At 32.0% G+C, this 19,418-nt stretch overlaps 2 protein-coding genes across 6 annotated transcripts; one reads left to right on the top strand and one right to left on the bottom strand.

Annotated features, from left to right (window-relative positions):
* Window positions 1-3,709: 3,709 nt before the first annotated feature.
* LOC133676666 (NADH dehydrogenase [ubiquinone] 1 alpha subcomplex subunit 1) lies at window positions 3,710-4,971 on the top strand. 4 transcript variants are annotated; one of them, XR_009835646.1, is made up of 3 exons: window positions 3,710-4,056; window positions 4,345-4,399; window positions 4,785-4,971. XR_009835646.1 is itself a non-coding variant. In XM_062098382.1 (2 exons), exon 1 carries the CDS (start codon window positions 3,852-3,854, stop codon window positions 4,050-4,052), a length of 201 nt encoding a protein of 66 aa, XP_061954366.1. In that variant the 5' UTR covers window positions 3,710-3,851; the 3' UTR covers window positions 4,053-4,056; window positions 4,785-4,971. The 4 variants fall into 4 exon arrangements, 2 of the variants coding, with proteins under 2 accessions (XP_061954366.1, XP_061954365.1); XR_009835645.1 differs by having other exon boundaries at window positions 4,769-4,971; XM_062098382.1 differs by lacking the exon at window positions 4,345-4,399.
* Window positions 4,972-10,430: 5,459 nt separating this feature from the next.
* On the bottom strand, window positions 10,431-13,020 carry LOC133677277 (uncharacterized). 2 transcript variants are annotated; one of them, XM_062099207.1, is made up of 2 exons: window positions 12,337-13,020; window positions 10,431-12,250 (listed from the first exon to the last, which is right to left on the bottom strand). In XM_062099207.1, exon 2 carries the CDS (start codon window positions 11,700-11,702, stop codon window positions 10,755-10,757), a length of 948 nt encoding a protein of 315 aa, XP_061955191.1. In that variant the 5' UTR covers window positions 11,703-12,250; window positions 12,337-13,020; the 3' UTR covers window positions 10,431-10,754. The 2 variants fall into 2 exon arrangements, with proteins under 2 accessions (XP_061955191.1, XP_061955192.1); XM_062099208.1 differs by having other exon boundaries at window positions 10,431-12,238.
* Between the last annotated feature and the right edge of the window lie 6,398 nt (window positions 13,021-19,418).

The raw sequence follows: 19,418 nt of genomic DNA, 5'->3' as shown, positions 1-19,418 counted from the left end.
GGCCAATGCCATTTGATAATGATATTGCCAACCCAGTCTGAGCTGGACTGGACTCGCTCTTCACTTTATTATATAAACTGCGTCGTTTGATTAAGTCTTGATTGCGTTCTTCCATATATTCTAATGAAATGTAGTTGAGAGCGATTTTTTTATTCTAATTTCTTAATGTTAGAATTATTAAGAAAATAAAAATATAGACATTAATTTTATTTGATGCTTTTAAAAGTCACTACAGTTGTCAGTGTTTGGGAGTGTGTTGATTTTTGTTTTTTTATAATTATAAAAGTGTATTTTATTTAAAAAAATATTAAAGTAATGGAATGTTTTCTATTTATTTATGGTTTTGATATGATAATATAAAAAATAACAAAAAAAATTATTATAATGTATTTTTAAGAGAAAAATATTTTTAAAAAATATTATGCACCATAATATCAAACACATAAATGTGTTTGTGATTGAGGTGTGGTTAGATTTTTTTGGAAATCCAAAAAAAATAACAAAAAACATGTATTTTTAGCTTTTAGATCATAGTTGTTTACGCGGCCACGCTGCACTTTTCAAAAAAATAAAAAAAATCTTTAAAATATTTTTTTGATGTTTTTTAATTGTTTTGATATGTTGATGTTAAATTTAAATTTTAAAAAATAAAAAATATATATTATTTTAATATATTTTTAAACAAAAAATATTTTAAAAAATAATCGCTATCACGACACCAAATACTACCTTAATAAAGTGTGATTTTATATTTTAAAAGAATTGTACCTAAAAAACACTTAATCACTTAATCTTATCTCACCGCATCTTATTCTCAAACACAAATGATCTCAAAACATGAAGTAGTGTCATCTAATTCATGTGATAATTTTTACATGTTATTAAAAGAATATTTGATAAAATAATAAGTTATTTTCATAAGAAAACTGATATAAGAATAAATTATAAGAAGTTCATGATCCATAAACAAAATTTATAACGATTATACAAAATAGGCTCTGCTCCTTTTTTTTTCCTACATACACACTTCTTTTTTTCACTTCCAAGATTAATTCGAAATTTTGCACTCCATAAACACATAGGTTATACTAGATTTTGGCCCGCGCGCTTCATTACAGGTCACATAAAAATCAAATAATTACATTAAAAATATAAATATTATTATATTTACCTATAAATAATGAAATATTTGAAATGATGATTAAAAACTCAATCAATGTATCAAAATAAATTAATCAACCACTATAAAAATTGATAAATGGAAGAAAAAAAAAGTTGGTATGGCTTGTTCGACAAAACGAGCAAACAATAAAATGTTTGCCTTGTTTAAATGATGATTTGATTATAAATAAATATCTTTTTCATTTTAGTCTTGTTTAACCATAACTTAAATGTTAAAGCAAAGAATTGCCAAAGGATTAAATCGAAGAAAAACAAATAGAGACTAAAATTAAAAGAGGATGATAAAATATATCAACCCGTAGAGACTAAAATTAAAAGAGGATGATAAAATATATCAACCCGGGTTAATACGCAAACTTTACAACTTGGATCATTGACATGACTATGATGATTTGATCCAACTGTATAATTTGTTTTTTTTTCTTTCCTAGTTCTCTTCTCGGCTGGACTTTTATTAGGTCTTAATTGATCACAAATCAAATAACTCTATAAGTAAAGAATTTATATTAAAAAAATATATCATGCCTAATTGATTTCAATCAACTTTAATTAACGAAATTTAGTACTCAGGACTAAACATAATCCCAAATAGGCATAATTGTTTGAAGGGAGGTAGAAAAAAATATGACGAAATTGTATTTTTTTAATTTTAAGTTAAATAAAAAAATCAATGTTAACAAAGGATTAAATTTTATTTTAAAAAAATTTTAAAGGGAAAATGCATTAAAAAAAACCTCGAATGTGGTATAATAACCCGCCAAATCATTGATCCGCGTTAAGAAGTCAGCCAGGTCTAATATATTATTTTTTAATTAATGTTTCACATCAATAAATAATAAAAAGAATTGCAAAAAAATAGTTGCACAATAAATAATCCACAGTGCTTTGCTTTCCCTTTTCTTTTGTTTTTGAATTTTTGTTGTGATTTTTTTTTTAAATCTATTTTTGTTGAGATTGTTAAGAATTTAGCTTCGTAATTTGCTTCTTTTTATTTTTCTTTTATACGAGATTAACGTGGTTTACAGATTTACCAAGGTAACTCGGGTTGTCCTAGTTTATGAGTTTGGTGGGTTGTCTTTTTTTTTCATTGAACTTAACTTTATTTTATAGTCTATTTTCTTTTTTATATAGTTAAAAGATGGTTTTTTAGAAAAATCATGTAATTAAATTTTATAAAGTAACATAAATTAAAAGGTGTGAGGAAAACGTTGTTCACCCACACACGTTGCACTATAAATGACAATAGTAACCTATGGTGTTTTGCTTTCTTTCTTTTTTCTTTATGTTTTTGGATTTTTGTCATGATTTGTTTTCAATTTTTTTTTTATCAATTTCATCTTTTAATATTAGAATGGTTAAGAATCCAGTTTCATAATTTGTTTCTTTTTATTTTTCCTTTATATAAGGTTAGTATGGTTTGCGGGTTTGCCAAGGTAACCCGGGTTGCCTTGGTTTACGAGTTTGGCGGGGTGTTTTTTTTAATTGAACTCGACTTTTTTATCGTCTATTTTTTTCTAATATAGTTAAAAACATAGTTTAAAAAAATGTTATGTTATTAAACTTTATAAAGTTTATGGACCTATTTACAAGTTTGACTGATTGACTTAGTTCGTGGGCCTGACAAGTTTAAATGTTTTAAACTATTTTTTTGTCATCCTTAGATATTGGATTAATTAGGAATTTCATTTCATAATTGGTTTTGTTTTGCCTTTTATGTGGCTATCGTAATCCAAAAAAAATCCTCGGTATTGGATCGGTATTTGATTTCACAATCATCTATTTTTGTTATTATATAATTAAATAAAAAATAGATTAAAAAAATTATTATCCTAGTGAAGTCCATAAATCAGTTCGCAGGTTTAGCGTACTAACTCGATTAACAGGTTTGATAAGTTGACCAATAAGTATGATATGCTTTTTATATATATTTTAACTGTTTTTAATTTATTTCCTTTTGATTTCATCATTTAATATTGAATTAATTGAGAAATAGTTTGCATTATTGATTTTTGTTTGCTTTCCAGGGATAATCATCTCAAATAAGTGTTTATTTTTAGGTTGATGTTCAATTTTGTGAGCATCTATTTTTATCATGTAATTAAATATAAAACTTTATTAAATCCAATAAAGTTCATGACTCGGGTCGCGAGGGGAGGTCGATCCAATCTGTTATTATCTTAATATTTTTTTAAAAAATTATTATCATGAAGTTTTTTTAAAAGCTAAATTATGTTTTTATCGATCATCAATGTTATATTTAAACTTATGAAATCGATTGATTTTAATCAAATTAGCTTTCATATAATTTAATTAAAATTTTAAGTTAGACAGAGAGTTAAGTTAGGAAATTTTAAAATTAAATTACTTGATTAAATTTAATACTATTAAAAAATGAAGTTCTTCATACTCTTAATATCTTTTTATATATTTTTTTAAAAAATTAATATTAACCTCACGGCGAATCACGAACGAATATACTACTACCAATAATGAAGGCACTAGAAAACCCGACCGGGGTAACAAGAAAACGAATTGGAGCGATTGGTTTTTTCTCAGGAGGTAGTCCTATAATAGAGGCACCCAACCAACCGGGCTGGACAAGATTAAAAAAAAACAAAAAGAGAGAAGAGAAGAGCGGAGCAGAGAAGAGAAGAGTGGATCAAGAAAAAATGGGATGGAGATGGGTAGAAGCAGTATTGCCATTAGGAATCATAGCAGGAATGCTTTGCATAGCTGGTAACGTTCAGTATGTCATCCACACGAAAGCTCATGGCCGTCCTAAGCACATCGGCAACGATATGTGGGACGTCGCTATGGAGAGAAGGGACAAAAACCTCCTCCTCTCCTCCTCCTCCTCCTCCTCCTCCTAGTCTGGTAACCCCCCCCCCTTTTCTCTCTCCCCTTTAAATTATTTTGCTCGTTAATCAAGGTTTTCAGTTGAATTGGAGAATTAGGGTTTTTTCAATCTCAATTGAATTGATTAGGGTTTCCATTAGCTTCCCATTTCTTATCAGAAATAATGCCTCCTCCTACTCACTCCATCACCTAAATATTCGAAAAGGGTTACGTTTTTTAGACGATGCTTGCTTAGAAAAACGTAAAAGAGGTGAAATTATGAATGCTACAAATCAGTAACAAATATTTGTTTATCCTACACTTCAGCTCAGCTGAGTGCAAGCTGAATTGATTTGGAAAATTTGACAGCGAAATACGAAAGGTAGCCATCGATCTATCTTGTGGTGTTTCTGGGTTTGTCCATTTTATTTGATTGATATTTAGTTTCCATTTATGTTATTAGAAACATGGTTTTCAAATCATGGTAAGAGTTGTATATGAGTTGATGTTTAAGATCATAAAGTTAAATATTTGAGGGGTTGGAGATTTCTATTTGTTGATTTTATGCTTCAGCTTATGTCATTGAGAAATTAAATTATGTGTTGTCTACCACATCGTGTAGCTTTAAGGAGAATGTTGTGGGCGCGAAAAGCTTCTGTATATCTCCCCTCCAGTTATTCTCTCTTTGTGATCATGATTGTTCATTTGCTCAGAATTTATTGTTGTCAACTTCTTATGATATCTAATGCAGGAAGCCTTTCCTACAGACTCCAGAAGAGAAATAAAGTGCGCATCTGACATCCCAGTTATCTAAGGAAGTCCTATGGGCAGTATCAGCTTGATCTTCCTTTTGTTTTGCACATGAATTTCTGTCAAGCAGTTGATCTCATAAGACAAATTTGCAGACTCCTTATCCTCTGTTTTTAACTATGGGAATGAAATTGGCTTTTTACAGATTTGTTGCTATGATAATCCATGTTACATTGTTTTGCTTATGTTTGCTTCTTGACTGCAATAGTTGAGGATCTACTCAATGTTCATTGTTCATGAATGGCTTGTGTCTGTGAGATGCATTCTTAGAGTTGAGAAGTTTTCATAGGAATTCCAGGTCTAATGTTTCAAGTGCATCATTAAATTTTAGAGGTCAAGGACAATTAAGAATTAGCAGATTGCAGCTTCCTTATTTAGTGAAAAAAACAGAAGCTTCTGCTGGTTTGCTACAGCTTTGCTGGGCTTGGCGATCCTAGTAACACGTGCTCATAATAAAGACCATCAGTTTGGAGTTGGTTTCTACCCTAGTCCTTTTTTCCCCCAGTGTTGCTAGGTCAAGCAAGCAAGCGTATCAAGCCAAGTTGGTGAAGATACCGAGATAGATTATGACACAAATCGTACCTAAAAGCTGGTTAGAAAAGTAGATTGCTTTATAAACATTGTTGAAAGGTCAATAATTTTTAGAATCGGTGACCTTCTTTTCTTTTCTTTATTTCTACGTGTCATTTATTTTTGGAATTTGTTTGGTTAATTTCTCTTGGAACCAAACGATTGAAATAATATTTTAAGAAATGCTTAACACTAACATGATTTTCAAATAATATTAATTTTTTTATACTAACTAGTAATTATATCCTCATGCTCTGCACGTGATTCATGATGTTTTCTCTTATTGAAATGAGTGAAGTAGTAATATGTAACAATTTATTTATGATATTATTAAGTGCGAATAAGTAATTTCTAATTTTAAAGTAATAGTCATCCATAGATTGTCATGATTTCAAACATTATTGATTCATATATCATTTTCTTTAATTTCTTCAACAGCCATTTTAATTCTTGTTTTTTTTTAAATAATAAAATTTTATTTTTCAACAATATTTCATGATAAGATGTGACAGGGACAATGAAATCCAATGTATTTCTGAAAATAATTAATTATTAGGGGAGTTTTACAATCTTAAAAAAGAAAAAAAATATTTTGCATGAAGAAAAATAATCATGTTTTTTTTTTTTATATAAAAAATTCTTAGAAAAGGCAAGGATGAATTAACTCAACACAAATAATTGGATTTTTTTGCCACCGGCACTAACTCATTCGGAATCAAATCTATAAGACGGCATAGGAAGACCATGAGCATAATCAAATCCAAATAAAACTCTGAATTTACGAATAAATAAAGGACTCTCTATCTAGATATCTTGATAATGAGAAAAGCACAAACCCTACTACTTCCATCTATATCTCTCTGTTTATACATAAATATATGTCCACACAGCCATCTCTCAGAGAACTGATCACCACGACAAGACAAGTGCTAGGCTCCTTGGAAATGGAGAGGCAGCAAACAAACACCCTCAAAGTTGGATTTTAACTGCACATTGAGTGTGTTTGATTGCAGATTTAGTTCTCTAGCAATCACAGGTCAAATGAACCCCGAGATTCAATGAATTACTGATCCATATAACCAACAGCAGCAATCCTATCCAAGGTAGGGATAACAACTCTAGGAACTTCAGTTCCTTACACCAAACATAATCACATTGGAACACAATCATACCATTACCAACCAGAAGATTTAATATTCCACGTAAATCCTTAAATCCCAGGTATACTATTCGTAATTCCAAAACGAGAACCATATACACCCTTCAGAGGAAATAAAACAACCCTCTCTTCCCCATTCTTATAAGCTACAACCCTCATCCATAACTTTTTCCTTTCACCACATGCATAGAAAGCCAGTACACAGAGATAAAATGAATGTGCTGACAACAAAGAGAAGGTAAGAGAGTTAATGAGTTAAGCCACATAGACAAGGCTGTAGAGAAGGGGAAAACAGTAGCATTGTTGAACAAGTGTCACTAGAAAGTTACTGGCCTGGTGAACAATATCCGGCCTATAAGTCTGAGAGACAATTAGGATAAATGATTTGAAATTACAGAAATTCACTCTAAAACTATTTCAAAAACATATTTATTTATGCTTTTCTCTTCGTCCCTTCAACCATATACATTTATGTCCCTTCTATATTTGTCTTTTTTGTCCTAGAACACTAACATGTTCTTTGGTAGGAGAAAAGAAGCATGTTTGCCATGATGGAGAGTACCTCTGAAGGAAGGCACATAGCATATTAGTGAGCATAATATTGATTGAAAACTATGCTAACTCTGTACTAAAAATTAAAAATACTCTGAAATACTTATAAACTAAACTATACAGTATAGTACTTATATTGTAATATTCAAACAGAAACAAAAAAATATATATTTCTGAAAACAGATGATACATTAATATATTTCAGGATTAGCTTCCACAACAAGAAGAAGAAACAAAGAGTGAAAAAAGAAAACGGCTAGCAGGATCAGAGGAAACAACTGCTCCATATGATGACCAACGGAAAAGGCTTTTAATGGTAACAAGGAAGAAAGAACTGCACAAATGGAAATATTTATGGGTACTGTTTTGCATGTTAGTTGTAAGAAGGGATGGACTCCCTGACTCGTGAGCTAGCAACACCACCACCATGGACATGGTGTGTAAAGCTTGCTAGCCAAGCTGTTGACATATATTTCTCGTAAATAATTGTGTGCGTGCGTGTGGTTTTCAACACTTATGGAAACCAGGAATCGAAGACAAGTGTATTCGAGGAGGAAAACATAATCAAGCAAACAAAGAAAAGAAAACGATGCAGACAGACACATGCATATATATGAGTTTTCATGTGTGCTTGTGATTGGATCTTCTTTACTGTCTTTTGTCAACAGAATGGCCTTTCCATAGGTCCTTTAGGTTAGGTCTACTACTGTTTGTTTGGGCTCAAATGACCAGCCCTCGAAAGATTTCTTCCTTTCTGCTATTTTCTTTTCTGATGATTTTGAAGACAGAAAAAAAGGCACCAAACACGTTATGTTAACAAATAATATGGTACAAGTAAAGCTGGTGAGCATTATTGTTTTATCACTGCTCTCATTGATTTTCCCTACTTAAATATTGCTGGTGAGCACCATTATTGTTTTCTTAATGCTCTCCTTGTTCTTTTATGCTATTTTAACAACCAAATCATTTTTTTGTTGCATGGAATAAATCCACTTAAAAAATAGTGATGACATCGACAAAACTTGCTTTTGGAACTTGGGGCACATAACATAGAATTCTTTAGCATCTGGTGGACATTTGACTAAAGACAAGCACAGCACTTCCACTATCAAAACAAAGATCCGATCAATTTGGACGGCCAGTGGCTAAACAGCTGCTGATGGTCATGGGAAGAAAGGATCCCTTTGCCATTTGCTGTCTGCAAGAGGATTACTAGATTAATTAATATCTGAAAAACTCCAAAACCATAACAGTGTAGAAAAGGGCTGACCGTAAATCTGAAAGTGCTTTGGTTTTAAATTGACTGTTTAAGCGGTTGCGGCTGTGTTTTAAGTAAACCGCAGATTTAAGCCGTTTGATAAAGTAAAAAACAGAATTTACTGTTCATGGGCCCTATTGATTACTGCGTCTGCAACGCAGGGGGAGAAGAAGCAGCTCCAAGCTGCTTTTTACAGCACAGTAACCAGAGACGCACAACTTTCTTCTTCCAGTAACTAGAGGCGCGCAACTTCTTCTTCTTCTCCACTTCCATGTCTCCATTGTTCACGTGAACAGTGGAGAAATGAAAGTGTAGAAGAAGAAGAAGAAGGAGAATGAGGGGCTGGGAAAAACAGGGAAATAGTAGCTAGCTTTGTCACCCAACTCCAACATGCAGATACGGAGGAACAGAACAGAGGAATAGCTTGAGAGGAGAAGGAGCAGAACAGAGGAATAGCTAGAAAAGTGCTCAACTTTCATCTTCATTCCCTCCTGCTTTGCTTTTATCAACATTACACTGTTCAAGTGAATTTTAATTCACTTGAACAGTGTAGCAACACGCGTGAATTTAGTACACGCGTGTTGCTTTGCCCAGCCGGGTCACTGGCTTGGGCCAGTGACCGGGCCGGGCCAGTTAAATATAGCCCATTCCATATGGGTCGGACCGGGTCCGATCCAAACCTAAATTCATTGACTCGGGTCCGTCCCAAACCTAAATGCATTGAACCGGGTGAATTAATTCATGGGTTACTGTTCTATTTATGTGAACCGTGTTCATTGAACCGCTCCGACCCAAAAAAAATTAATTTTTTTTAAATTGTATTTTACTCGAAAAATTAATGTTTAATATTATTTAATAACACTATATAAATTGAAAGGAGGTTGCATGATGATTTAACATTTGTGGAATTTGATCGCAATTCCAATTTTGTTTTTGATGATATTTTACCTGATTTTGTTACACGCTCAAAAAACCATGAAAATTATAGTTCTTATCGGATGAATTTCATACGTAATGAAATTATAGATAAGTTAATAGAACAATTAAAAATATTTGATATAAAATATGATTTATTTAATGATGTAATAGTAGTAGTTAAATCTACAATATTTAAATTAAAAACCATCAATACATATATATTATTTTATAACCTCAATTTGAAAAGCATTTTTTTAACCAAACACATTAAACTACTTTTTGTTTAACCTCAATTTCAACCACAGTTTTAACCAAACATATATTTTTTTAAACCAATTTCAACTAAAAGTACTTTTTATAAAATAACTTTTTTCAAATCACAACTAGAACAGTTACCACAATACCACACACACTCTGAGTGTCTCTGGTATGGTCATGTGTATGCATGCAGAGGTCAAATTTTTACAGTATAAAATATAGCATGCACACACACATCCCATGTAGTTATAAATGTAAGAGAGCAAGAGTCTCTCATCTGTCTCTTTCATGGGTAGATACCTACACCAGAAGCAGTCAGTGTAGGGCTCCAAGCCTCCAACTATAATTTTTCTGATTTCCAGTAATATATGAATATGACAACTTGGCCTGCTGATGGCTTCAAGTCATGAATAAGACTCTGCCATTGCATTGCCTCTTTCAGTCTATATTTTTCTCTGCTTTGTTGTTGGCCGGACACACAGATGCAATGGGGAAGGGATAGGAAGTCTAAGAGTAAGAATGTAGAGAGGGGAATTCTATAATAGCAACCCCATTAAGAAGCCAGACACTTCATTTCTTAAAAAGAGCAAAACCCAGTTTCATGCTGATAATGAGAGAAAAATATCTTTCACTGCTGTCACAAGAACACGCAAATGCAATCAGTGCAGAGTATGTTTTCCTGGTCGCTGTGAGGTTAGAAATTAACAAGCTGAAATAAAGCTCAACGAATAGACTCAAGCCTGATATTAGATAAAAAGGAAAGGGACTCAACTGGAATGGTTGAAGCCGTAGCTTGTTAAAACCAAACCAAGCTTATCCTCAAGTTATCATGCTCCTAAAACTGAGATTACTGGTAATCTAAAGGCAGTGTTATCAGAGAAAAACACAGAAAACAATCTGTAATGGAAGGCACCACAGAAATTTTTATTCCTTGTCAATGGGAAAACTAAACTCATCACATATGAAATTACTTTTGCTAAAATGCACACCACAATGAATCATAAAACTATGGAGGGTTTGTGAGTGATAACAGATTTACACAAACATCCTATATTACTCACGCTACAATGAAAAGCCTACCAGAACCAAACAAGACGAGGAAGAAGACTCCACCAAAAAAAGGTGTGAATGGAAGAATATTTGAATACGGGAATGGAGCTTGAATTAAGAATGAGTGTGGAAAAGAGGGAGGACTTGTACAGGTGGGAGGAGTTATGGCACATATTCATTCTCAAGGGTCGGTTGTGTTCGGGTAACCATCGCTGCCGGTGCTTTCGTTTCCCCAACCGATGTCATCTGTAGGGATTCCCCCACCTCTGCAGCCCTCTCCATCTGTTGCATTTTCTTCCTCTGTTTCAACTTCTGTGCCCACAATACGAAGAATGACAAAAACACCAACAGCAATAATCCACCCAGGACAGACCCAACAATTATCCCAACTTTTTTAGAGTTCTTCTTTCCCCGTCCACTTGGTACAGGACCCACATTCGGAGGAGATGGAGTAGGAGATACTGGTGTTGGAGAAGGGGCAAGCGACTCAGCAACTATTGAAAAATGCCCTTGTTGGGTTGTTAAGCATACATTTCCAGAAGACACGTTGCTAAAAGTTGGAAGACCCTGTAAATCAAACCCCACACACTTTGCAATAGACCCAACTGGAGCAGATTGCACATCCGGGAATGTGATATTTAGGGGATCGCCAGATACCCTGATGTGCAACTCAGGCAAATTCGTAGCAGATAAGTTTGAAGCATTGTAAGCCATAAGTCCCAAAACTGGAGCAAGGTAAGCATAACCATGCAGCGGGTAGTATGCCGAAGACCAATTGCCCAGATTTTGGTAGACCAAAACAAGCCTCTCCACATATTGCAGCACCACCACTCCTTCGGGAATCCCAAACTCTTTGTACATCTTAACACCTTTTCTTCTCAAGCTCCCACTCCTGAGCCTCATGGCAGCAATCTTGATCCCAGTCAAGTTCGAAGGAACAGTCCCATCATATGCAATGCCAGTCCTAGGACGAACAAATGCTCTATAAGCATAGTCTTGGAGAAGAGCATCAAGGGGACGCGCACTATTTATTGACTGAGCACTAATCCCCGGCAACCAGACGATCAATGTAAGAAGAGAAAGCATCGCGAGACTTCGAAGAAGCCCCATCGATGCTTTGGAATGTTGGAATTCAGCAGAATGCCACTCAAAAAACCTTTCAAAACCCAAAAGTAAAACCACCCAAAAAGCCAGCCCCCACAATCTCTATCCTTAGCAATAACCCCAAATCCAAACAAGAAACTAAAAAACTCAAACTTGAAGAGCTATTGCAGCCAAGTTTTTCCGAGGAAACTTCAACAGCAATAAACCCTCAGAATTGCAAATCGATGGTTGGTGGGGGGACAGGCCTGTCTATATCTCTAAAAAAAATGTAAACAACGGATACTGTATAAAAGAACCCCAGATTCGCCAAGTCGAGAAAATAAAGCAGCTTTGAAAGGTTCAACGGTGAAAACCCTTTATATATTTTCTCTCTCTTTTGGAATTGCTTGTGCAAGACGCTCTCTTATGGTTATAGACTCAAATCAAGCACAAGACTTCGCGAATCTCTGCAGCATTTTCTCAATTAGACTCAGGATTAAAGGACCAATCTTCACAATTACAGCAACTAATTAAAGGCGCTGAAATTAATCAAATCCTGTCCGCTGATGAAATGACTGCAAATTAATACACATTCCAAATAAAAACCATATAATCCAAAACTAACGTAGATTCAGCCAAAAAGATAGAGAATTTTTATTACCTGAATTCAGAATTCCAAATGGGAGTTTCAGTTGACAAAAATTAGAGGCTTGTAATTGGCTTTTCTTCCTCAAAACCATGCAGTTGAAGATTCACATTATCCAAGCAAGAATCTTGAGATAATAAATCATGATTAAGAGTAGGCAGCAACTGTAAAAGGAGGGACCTTTTTAACAAAAACCCATCTGCATTATGGTTGAATCAAGACAGTAACAAAATAATCAATTTTGCTTTTGAAAAGGACCCCTACACTCCTCTCTTTTAGTTCATATATGGAAAAAGGAGGGGGGGGGAGAGTGAAAAAAGTTTATAAGAAGGAAATCTAAAGGGCAGGAAGGAGATACGCTCTGTAGATGATGATGAAGATGACCCAGTGTAGAGAGAGAGAGAGAGATTAGTGCTGCCGCTTTGCTGTGGCTGCTGCTGCTGCTACTCTAAAACAGTAAAAGAGTGATCCCTGTTGTTGGTGAACAATCAAAATACCATCAAAAAATAGAAAAAAATAATAATTAATTTGATTTACAGATGTGTAAAACACTTGCTAAGCCCCTCCCCCCACCCACATGATTGTTCTTCCTTTTTGTTACTGCTTTACCCATCAATCGTCATCTATAGACATACATGTCCCTTGGACCATTTTCTTTTTTTTAGTATTTTCTTTTTCCTTTTCCTTTTCTTTTTGGAAGTCTCCCAAATCTCAACTTGTAATTTCTTTTTACAATAAAGAAAGTATTCTCTATTGGATATTATTTTAGTAAAAAGAAGTGTGAAGATTTATATATATATTTTTTTTTGGAAAAAGAAGAAAAAGGGGAAACCAAGAAGTGAGGGCAAATGAGGGACCTAGAAATGTGAATGCCAGGAACAAACACAGGAGGTTCATTCAATGAGAAGGACTCCTCTGGAACACGACAGGGGAGCCCTTCCAGTCATCCACATCCTGCCAAAGAAAAGGGTATTTTATGTTAAGATCATAAGATATTTCTGGAGAGAGTTTTATTCCACAATTCCCAATAAACTCGGGATTATTATAGTTTTCATAGAACACAAATCAAGATTATCACGGTGCAAAACTCACGTTACAAGTCGGTCAAATCAAGTTTAAGTTAATTTAATCATTAAATTAATTTTGATTTTTAACTCGATAAACTGGGTTTTTTTTTTCTTTCAATTCATACTGGATTAGTCGAATAACAGCCTGATTGGATGGTTTTAGAAACTCACCTACCTCCACGCAATTATGCCAGGCTATTTGCTTCATTTTCTGTCTCAATAAAGTGATCTATTTTAAATAATAGTGTTCAGCTATGATTAGCACATTTTTAGATAATCCCACTACTATTGTTTGGTGGGAATATCAAGCATGATTTGATTATTTAAATTTAAATTTAATAATAGTGGTTTTACCAATCCTTGTTTTTATATGTAATTTAGCATGCTAGATTATAATTTAATTATGCTTTTATATTTCATGAATGAAAATATAATTTACTTTTTAAATTTATATTTTATTTTATAAAAATAATTAGATGGAATTGAATTGGATATCCAGTGGATATCCATTTGTGGAGAAAGTTTTTCACCTAATTTTGACCATATTAAGATCAAAAAAAGTTTTTAATTTTAACCTGATTTGTTCACATCATTTTTAATAAAATTATTTGTTTATATATATATATATATATATAAATAAAAATACTTTAAAAATTAATTTTAACTGTACTCTTAAATTACAACTATGACCTCGTTTACTGTGTCATTATTAGCAAAAAAAAAACTATTTTCTTGTTTGTAATTTTATTTAGATGTGTTTTAAAAGTGTGTTTTGTTTGATAAAACATTAAATTAATTATTTTTTATGATTTTAATACACTGATATCAAAAAATAAAATTTAATATATTTTTAAATAAAAAATTATTTGCATTTGTTTGTTAAAAAAGCCAACCGTGTGGTTTGCCGTGCTAACAGACACTACTTTGTTTGGCAGTGTGGTTGCGGTTGCTTTTCAAATAGCTTTTCGTGCCAAAATGCATGTCAATGATGTTTTTTTATTTTTTAAAAATTATTTTTGACATCAGCACATCAAAATGATTTAAAAACACTAAAAACATATTAATTTAAAGTTAATAAAAAAATAAAAAAATTTTAAATTTTATCAAAAACACTTTTAAAACACAGAAACAAACAGGCCTAAATGCCCATTTGCTTGCGTGTTAACGAATCCTAAACCTCTTTCACATAACATAGACTCTGAATTCATGCTCTTGCTATTTACTAATAGTTACTGCCTTTCAAAGAAAAACACTAGAAAACAAAAGGGTAATTGTAAATGGTCGTGGTCAACGGATTGGATAAACAAGTCAACGAGTAAATTGATGGGTCATTTCTATTGCGAGAATTAAAAAAAAAATGGAGGGTCATTTGAGTTAGTTAATGAGTCATTTAACATATAAACCAGTACATGAACATTAATAAATGTGATTTAAATAATTCAAATTATATAAAGACGTAGTGTTTAATTACTATTTTTTAAAAGAAATATTAGAGACAGAAAAAACATATCTTCACACTCATTTTGTTTTGAAATGATAAAAACTCATTCAAAAATTATTTTAAAAACATATTTATTTTATATCTCAATTTATATCCTTTTAAATTAAATATATTTTTGTTTATTTTACATTTATTTTTTTATTCTAAAACACAAGCAGAAGCGAATAATAACACACACACACACACACATATATATATATATATATAATAAATAAAGATAGTCATTGGAATACCATGAATACTTTTTAATATAGTATTTTTATGATATAAAATATATAGTGCAATTTAATTAATTCCTTTTGTTTTTCCATGCTAATATTTTATTTTTCAAAGAGACGTGCGATGATTAAGGAGATGTATTTATTTTCTTGACTATCTATATTCAAATCCCGAGAGCATTACCTAATCTAGAGTATTTAATATCAATTAACATACAATCTGACTAAGCAATAAATACCCCTTCATTCTCCAAAAATTAATAGAAATAAATCAGAGGGTAATTGGAACATCGTAGAGTTAATGCAATTAAACCATAAATTTTTCTTTTTTCTTTTTTCTTTTTTCTTTTTTTTCTGGGGGGGGGTTGAGGGAGAAGTTTCTGATCACGGAGAAAGTTCTCGTTGCTTTTGGAGAGATAATGACGCTTTTCATTTTGGTGCAAAGCAGAAACTAACTTGTGTGAAAACAAGATGTTGAAAAGTTGACTTCCTCTGTCGTCTTGTCATGCTGATGTCACCAAGTTGTATATATATATATTGTGGTCGAATAATGTTTTTTTGAAAAATTAAATTTATTTATTTTAGTATTCATCTTTTTAGATTATTTTAATATACTCATATTAAAAATAATTTTTAATATACAAAAAATATTATTTAAATATAAAACACTTTAAAAATAAAACTCAACTAGCATATTCTTCTTCAATTGTTTTAATATGGAATGGACTCGCTGCTCATTGCAGTCATGACCTCATTTATCATACTATCATTAACTAAACAAAAGCACAAGCCATCTATATATTACTCTGACATAATTTGTTTTCGTGTTTGCAAATTTTATTTGGATGTATTTTAAGCGTGTGTTTAATTTGATAAAATATTAAATTAATAAACTTTTATGTTTTTTTATTGTTTTGATATGTTAATATTAAAAATAAAAAACTCTAAAGAAAAAATTTTAATAAATTTTTAAATAAAAAACATCATTGTACACTTACTAAGGTTTTATTTATTAACAAAGCCAACCACATGGTTTGCCGTGTTAATAGACACATATTGTATCCCTTTATATATAAAAACCATAAAACCTTACAATATTGTATAATAAAATAAAAATAAAAAAGTTATTCTCTTCAAATAAAAAAAATATAAAAGCATAATAATATCAAATAGAAAAAAATAAAAAAATAAAGTTAACTAAAAAATATTATTTTTTTAAAAAAACTCCTACATCAATTTTTTAAACTAAAAAAAACTTGTATTTGAGTTCAAACCTCGATAAAAAAAAATATCATTCATCACATATATTATTTCATATGTAGCCATCTTATTGTGAGCCCCTGTAATATTTGAGTGATCCATGTTCCACCTTTGGACGGGTCATCTCATCAAGAATCTCATCATCAGAATTTTTAATAACACTATCTGATCGTGAAAAGAAATAACATGCTAGTTTTAAGAATTTTTTTTTTGGGATCCTCCTTGCCCCCTATAACCCCCAATCAAAACCATCAAAAATTATTGGGTTCTAATACCTATTAAAAAGGGATAAGAGGGTGTGTTACAAGTCACCCTTCCTTAAAGATCAATAAAACCATAACTATGGAGTAGACACCTAAAATATCCATTTTTTATTCACCTTAATTTTACTTTTAAAAATGCTATTACAACGTTTAATATAGAAAAACTTATTGATACTGTATAAGAAATAGAAATAAAAAATTTATTTTCTTCAAATATAAAACTAGAAAAGCCTAATAGTATTAGATATAAAAATATAAGCAAGTTTTGAGGCGTCTTTTTCTCGAGGAGAACATTTTTATCTCCTACAAACTCCAAATAAAACCACAAAGAATCGTTAGGTTTAGATACCAACTTACAATTGATAACAAGGTTTGTTACAAGTGAAAAACCTTTTAAATACCAAGAACGTGGTAACTACAAGAAATATACTTATAATATTCAATTTTTATCTACCAAAGTTTGACATGTCTAAAATACCATTACAGTGAAAAACTAGAAAACCATATTAATACTAGATAGAAAAATAAAGATTAAAAACTATTCCTCTTGAATAAAAATATTAAAAACACTTATTAATATGTAATAGAAAAAAAATAAAATCAACAAAAAAATAATATATATTCTCGATAAAATCATACATCTCAGACCCAACCTAGATCATCGGTACAATTCACATTGCTAATAACTCCCAAAGGCCTATACATAAAAATCCCACATCTTTCTCAGCAAACAAACACAAAATTTTCTGCTTTTGGGATTAGAGTAATTAATTGATTAAGAATGCTGTCATGCCAGCTCATTGGATCACGCGAACCACACAAACACACATCCTAGTTGCCAAAAGCAAGCTGCACATGGATGTCCAAAATCTGCCACGCGTGTCCAAAACTTCAAGGCCTTCCTAGCGGGCTATTTCTGGCAACTTCTCCCCTTGATCACTCTCTCTCTATGGTTTGCTATTTCTGGCAACTTCTCCCCTCGATTATTCCAATGTGCATTCCCATTTGACGCTCTTTCCTTATCTTTTATTTCAATCTGGATTTGAAAACAATATTTATCAAGGTTTATTCTTTAAAATGCAATACACACGGCACCCCCAATGTTTTAAAAACTTTAATTCTAGCCCCTGAAGTTTTAGTTATTTCATAATAGTCCTGCACCCAGCTCCTCTAAAAATAAAAATAGTTTTTATGATGACATCCCCTCTGGATCTTCTAGTCCCGCCCTCGTAGATGGATTTCCTTGGAATCGTTTGAAAAATAAACTTTATAATTAATTAAAGAATAAATTGACCCAGGAACAACTCTGGTTATAAAATTGCTCACCTCGAGTTGTAAAAAATAATAAAAAGAAGGAGAACAGTAAAAGAGAAGGAACACCAACCAGAGTGAATGCTCGTGAGGCAGCCCCGTCGTCTTGCTGGCTGCCACCTGCTAAGAACTCTTTGCTGTCCTTGCCGCCTTGTGGCCCACGCCCCCCATTGCTGGCGAATTCTATTTTCTTTGTAGCTAGTGCTGGTCCAGCTGTTCATGCCTCTTCGAATGCACGGTGTTTATGAAAGAAAAATCATGGGATTTTCATCCACCTGGCTAGCTTCAATGCATTCATCATGTGAAACTGTGGAATTTGTTGTTCTTGTGCTTGAAAAAATCTTGCAACACAGGAGACGAAATTTGAATTCAACTAGCACGATTTCTCCTGCCCCTTGAATGCAAAGGTCGGTGCAATTATATCAGCTTGTGTACTCTTGTTTCTTTCCCCTTGGCTTGTGATTTACCCATGACGGCTTGGTTTGGTTTCCTGGCCGCGTGCGTGTCTGTGTTTTTTTTTCTAAAAAACATGATTTCTAATTATTGTTTTTTTTTATCTTGTATTAAAAATAAATTTTCAAAAATAAATAAATAAATATTATTTTAATGTATTTTTAACTAAAAAATATTTTAAAATACAATGTCAAACATTACCTTAAAAGGCAAGTAATTAGAGTGGTGATCTTAAAATACAGGTGTTTTAGTTTTTTAAATTGCTTTCCATTCAAAAAAATAATTAAATTAAAATTTTTTTAAATGTTAATATATTTGTAATTAAAAAATATCTTTAAAAATAAATTCGTGTAGAAACACTAACTACAACAATTATTTTAATACATGAGATCAATATAAAAAGCGCATCATTAAAATTCTATTAAAAAAATATTGAATTTTAATTAACGGGTAAGTTGGTCCAAAAAAAAAGAAGAAGAAGAAGAAAAAAAAGCAGTTTCAAATTGAGGCGGCTCAGATTCGGGCTGAAATATTCGAATGTTTATCAATTTGCTATTTGACCATTGTCTCTCTGTTTATTCCTTTACAGGGCTTCGCTATCCTGGGCTGTCCAGAAGCATGGTTGGGCCTCAAGCCCAAATCAGAAATTAGATTGTCGTCTCTGGGTCTTGCTTAAAATTCAAGTGAGAATAAATAATTCCCTTGGATGATTAATTAATTAGTCAAATATAAAAAAATCAAATCAATGACAGGTGATAAGGAAACCTAAACATGCAATAAATCTATATTAATTTTTTTTTTAATTGTGAGGCTGAATACTCTACTTGATTTTATACTTTTATTTGCTACTTAAAATCCAAGATTTAGAGGTTTTTTTAGTATTTGAAAATATATTCACCACTCCATCTCCTAACCATTAACGTCAAGTTAATTATTCCATTAAATTTGCACATATTTTTCATGTATTTATTAATTCCTCCAAACAGTAAAAAAAACAAATATCAAACACTTGCACCACAAGCGT

The sequence above is a fragment of the Populus nigra genome, chromosome 17, assembly GCF_951802175.1.
Source record: "Populus nigra chromosome 17, ddPopNigr1.1, whole genome shotgun sequence".
Classification (NCBI taxonomy): Eukaryota; Viridiplantae; Streptophyta; class Magnoliopsida; order Malpighiales; family Salicaceae; genus Populus; species Populus nigra.
The sequence above is the reverse complement of the archived record's forward strand: the minus strand, read 5'-3'. Positions and strand labels throughout refer to the sequence as shown.

What these genes read in the sequence shown, in the direction of transcription:
- LOC133676666 (XM_062098382.1), top strand. Translation starts at nt 3,852, where the DNA reads ATGGGATGGAGATGGGTAGAAGCAGTATTGCCATTAGGAATCATAGCA.
- LOC133677277 (XM_062099207.1), bottom strand. Translation starts at nt 11,702, where the DNA reads ATGGGGCTTCTTCGAAGTCTCGCGATGCTTTCTCTTCTTACATTGATC.